A 4502-nucleotide genomic window follows, 5' to 3' on the forward strand; every position below is an offset into this window, starting at 1 on the left:
GCTGGTGAGGGCAGGTGCCTGAGACCTCTCATCAGGCCATCTCAGGCTCTGCAGGAGCAGCGCATCCCTCCACCTGTGAGCCCCGGAAGGTGAAGATGCAGAGAGAGCACAGCTCATCGTCAGCTCTGCCTCGGAGGACAGGGGAGCGAAGGATGAAATGTGCTTAGAGTGGCCTGATACCGAGTGCTTCCACGTGCTGGCGTTCTGTTCATCCTCCTAGCAACCCTGTGAGGCAGGGGCTGAGTTATCCTCACTTTACAGATTAGGAAACTGAGGCTTAGAGAAGTTCAGGCATTTGCTCAAGTCCAAAGACCTAGGAAGTCAGGGAGCTGGGACTTGCATTCAACCCTCTGCCAGCCGGCAAAGTCGCTCTAACAAGACTGCCCGCTTCCCTATACAGTATCCCTCTTTCTCTCCTCACAACACCGGAGATGGCAGTAACCTCAGGGATGCAGTGAGAGCTCAACCTGCAAATCCAAAATGGAATAAATTCACCTTAGGGGACGGCCTTGCCTGTCCAGCCCCTTTTTCCTCCCATCTGAGCCCACCCATAGGAGCCCCCCACATTGCCATTTTGCCTCGCAGACCAAAGCCGCCATCTCTTCTTCCTGTCTGCAGCCAGCTGACAAACAGCAAGTCACGTCCCCCTACCCCACCCCCCAGCCAAAGCAGAGAAAAGAGAGGAGTGAGACACAGGAACAATTCTTTTATTGTACATTGGAGAAATAGCCCTGTGTGCTGGTTCAAGGTGCAACATACAGAATATTGAATTAAGAAAAGAGGGAACGGGGAAGGGAAGGGAAACCTCTTGAGGTCCAAAGTTGCAAACAAAAAATGGTAAAAGATTTCCTCACGCAAGAGGCATTTTTGCAAATACCATGCAAAACAGGCAGCTGGTGTGCCTTAAGAGAATCCCTATAAATAACAGAAAAGACACTCCAAGCATTCCTGTACGTGGACTCAGAGCACAGAGAAAAGAAACTAAAATGCCTTTTGGCATTTCAAGATATTTGGCACTCTTGTGATTACATTTTTTTACAGTCCATTAAAGAGAATAAACTGACATAATATTAGAGAAATAAACAGGCTGCTCACACAACAGACTGCAAGGGGAGGTTAGAAAAAGCTCAAGCATTTTTTTCTTTGTTTTTCGTGTGTGTGTGTGTGTGTGTGTGTGTGTGTGTGTTCTGACATTAAAAAATGTGTCCATTTGCATTAACTTGGGCAAATAGCTTGCAGCAACAAAGAAACACAAGCTTTACAACTCATTTTAAAATAAAACAAGAATCTTTTCTATGTATCATTCCTTAGAAAAGTTCTCCTCTTGTTTTAAACACATTCCTGATAACTTCTAAAGATGACCAAAATAAAACAGAATATCTACAGAGATCATTTTCTGAATGTTTTATACATCCGAGGATAACAACAGAAAAAAAATAAAACTGGACAGCATTTCACATCCAAGTGCACAGAACCATTTTGCAAGATTAAATAATGTAAACATTGGGAACAGCCAAATCAGCGAAGAATGCCAACACCTCAAAACACCTGGTGTTGCCGATTCATTAAGTGGTTCGAAATCCAGATCTGTAAGTGCGCAATATTCACCGTATAGAAAAAGAAATGGATATTAATTTTGACAAATAGCTGCAACTGAGACTTCTTTTTTATTTCTTTATATGTGTGTATATAGTGATTTTTTGTTATTTTTAAAATTTTATTTATTTTTTTATTTTTATTTTTGCAGAGGAGCCCAGAGCCTTCTCCTCCTCCTCCTCCTTCTCACGCCTCATCTGTCTCCCGGCCTGACACCAGATACAGGTTGCTGATTTCATCGTGGGTAGCAAGCTAGTAATACATTTCAGTACTTTCTCTTTTCATGCTTTTTGCCATTAACTGTTATCGCCGTTCTTATTCTCTCCCTTAACTCATTGTCTTTGGGGGAGTTAGACACCAGGGGGTGCCTTGTCGGTCATATTTTTCAGCACGTCATCAATCCTATCATCTTCAATAACAACTGCAAAAAAGGGGGGGAAAAAGAGGTGAGCGCGCTTGGGCCTAGCCAGAGATCTCTGACATTCCCCGTTAAGCCCAGAGTTGGAGGTTGGGAGAGGAGAGGGCGAGAGAGCATGGCTCACTGCGCGGTGAAACAGCTCCAATCTCCTCCGCCCCTGCCGGGGGTCCCTACCCTGTTTTCCTCGGAACCACCCCACCACCCCCTATCCTCCAGCCAGCGTCCCAGCTCCATTCTGAGAAAAGGAAACAGAGAGGGCGCCAACCCGGCCGCTCCTGCTGCAGCCAGGGCGCGCACCCGCCGCGTCCTTCCCGCACCGGGTGCACTAATTTAAACAGAAAGGTCTGCAGCTGTGGCAGGGGAAGGAGCCAAAGTCTCCGGGTCTCGGGACCCTCGGGGAGTCCCGAGCGCAACTCCGGTGGGCAAGGCTGGGTGCGGAGGTGCGTGGCGCCAGAAGGGGACGCCAAAGCCGGTTCCCACGACGCGCAGCGAGTGGGGGTTAGGGCCTGGCCTGGGTAGGCGCCCCCTCCTGTGCGCCCTCTCCCCGCCGCGGACCTCCGCCGCTCCGCGCTCCCCGCTGCGGCAAAGGTCAGAGCCTCCCTTCGCTGCCTGCCACCGATACTCGCCGCAACCTCCGCCTCTCTCACCGTCTCGACCTAGCCCCGCCTTTCTCGGTCCCTCCAAAAGTCCCTCGGCGCTAAGGCCGCGGATCGAGGTCTCTGGGTCTCCCGGTCTAAGGTGTCGGTCGCCCTTATTGTTCTGGCGGCTGCTGCGTCCTCCCCAGACCCGCGTCCTCGGCTCTGTCTCTCCGGCTCCAGCTCCCCTCTCGGGAGCTTTGTCTCGGTCTCAGTCACCCTCGGTCTCCCGCGTACCCCCTCCCCTCCATCCCTGCGTGTCAGTTTCTTTAGGCAGCCCTCGGTCCCCCTCATTGTCCCCAAGCCTCCGGAGCTCCTCTCCGAGCCTCTCTGCCTCTCCGCCTCTCTGGGGCTTTTCCAGCTCTCGCGCCGATCGCCCAGGCCTGGCAAACCCTCTCTCAGGCCAAGTAACAATGAAAAGCCCGTGCAACCCGGACGCACTCGCCTTCTCCGCAGGAATTGGGATCCTCCTCATGCAGGTCCCCACGCCGTCCCCTGGGGGACCCTGGGACCCCCCTCCCCCCAGGGTTGTGGAGCGAGCGCAGCTGCGACTACACTGCGCAAAAGGCGGGGGTGGGGGCGCAAATCAAAAAGCAAACTTTGCCGCGGGTGGGGACCCCCAGCTGTAGCTAGAAGCCGCCACGCCCCCGGGGTGACCCGGCCGGGGATCGGGCTTAGGGGGACGCGTGCCTGCGACCCGCTTCAGCCGGACCCGCAGTGCGGGTTCCCCAAATTCTGCAGGAGGGGATTCTGTCGGGTCTGAACGGGCTCCGGCGGGTGGGAGACCTCCGCAACCCTGGCGCTGGCTGCGGCGCGGGAGAAAGCGGGTGTCAGGGAAGGGGGTCGCGAACTCACCCCGCTTGCTCCGGCCGATCTGGCCCAGCTTGGGCGGCCGCTTGTTCTGCCCGGCGCTGAAGAAGTTGTTGGTGTCCTGCAGGCGGCAGGAGAAGATCTGGCCCACGTCGCCGCCGTCGCCGTAGGGGCTCAGCTTCTCGTCGCCGTAGGGCAGCACCTCCGACATGGTCGCGTCCGGGGGCTCCGCCGCGGCGCCTCCTCCGCCCGCGTCCCCGCCCGCGGCGGACAGGGTCAGCGGCGCTGGGGCCGGGGGCGGCCGGCTGGGGACGGCCCGCGGGCTGCTGCGGCGGCGGCTCCGGCGAGAGGCCGGGGGACGCCGCTAGGGCAAGAGCGCGGCACCCGCGCGAGCGGCCCGGAGAGCGCCCGCGGCTGCGCTGCGCTGCGCTCCGGCTCCGCGCGCGAGTGGCTGCTGCTCCGCCAGAGGCGAGCAGGACTCACATCCTCGGCGCGCTGGGGCTCTGGGCGGGGGCCGGGCCGGGCGGGGCCGCAAGCCGGGAGGGAGGAGGCGTCCCTGCGAGCCCGGAGGGCGCGGGACCGAGGAGGGCGCACCCCGGGAGCCGGGCGGGCCGGTCCTGCGGCGAGTGAGGGCGGCGGCGCGGGTTCAGGGAGGCAGACTGGGAGCTGCGAGCGGCGGGGCTGCGAGGGGTGGAGGGGGAGGGGAGGGAGGGAGGGGGGAGGGCACCGGGGGAGGAAACCCGGAGGGAGGGAGGGGGAGAGAAACCGAGAGGGAGACGGGAAGAAAAACAGGGACTGAAAGACAGGGAGGCAGGGGAGACGGTGGAAGGGGGCAGAGGAGAGGGGGAGAGGAAGGAGAGGAGGAGAAAGAAGAAAAGGTGGGGGGGGGGACGATCTAGAACGGAGAGACAGGGGAGAGATGAGAGGAGGAGGGAAAGGATCAGGAGGGAGAGGAAGAGGGTCGGAGAGGGAAGGAAGGGAGAAAGACAGAGGGGGGAGAGGGAGGCAGGGACAGAGGAGGCAGCGAGCTGCGAGGAGAAATG

General features: G+C 57.7%; 1 protein-coding gene across 1 annotated transcript; it reads right to left on the bottom strand.

Annotated features, from left to right (window-relative positions):
• Positions 1-686: 686 nt before the first annotated feature.
• Positions 687-4502, bottom strand: CAMK2N1 (calcium/calmodulin dependent protein kinase II inhibitor 1). The gene is made up of 2 exons (XM_003934917.3): positions 3505-4502; positions 687-2017 (listed from the first exon to the last, which is right to left on the bottom strand). Exons 1-2 carry the CDS (start codon positions 3668-3670, stop codon positions 1947-1949), a joined length of 237 nt encoding a protein of 78 aa, XP_003934966.1. The 5' UTR covers positions 3671-4502; the 3' UTR covers positions 687-1946.

The sequence above is a fragment of the Saimiri boliviensis genome, chromosome 11 (assembly GCF_048565385.1).
Source record: "Saimiri boliviensis isolate mSaiBol1 chromosome 11, mSaiBol1.pri, whole genome shotgun sequence".
Lineage (NCBI taxonomy): Eukaryota > Metazoa > Chordata > Mammalia > Primates > Cebidae > Saimiri > Saimiri boliviensis.

Coding starts and splice junctions, on each gene's coding strand:
- CAMK2N1 (XM_003934917.3), bottom strand. CDS start 3,670: ATGTCGGAGGTGCTGCCCTACGGCGACGAGAAGCTGAGCCCCTACGGC. Junction 2,018..3,504: donor GATCGGCCGGAGCAAGCGGG/GTGAGTTCGCGA, acceptor CCTTTTTTGCAG/TTGTTATTGAAGATGATAGG.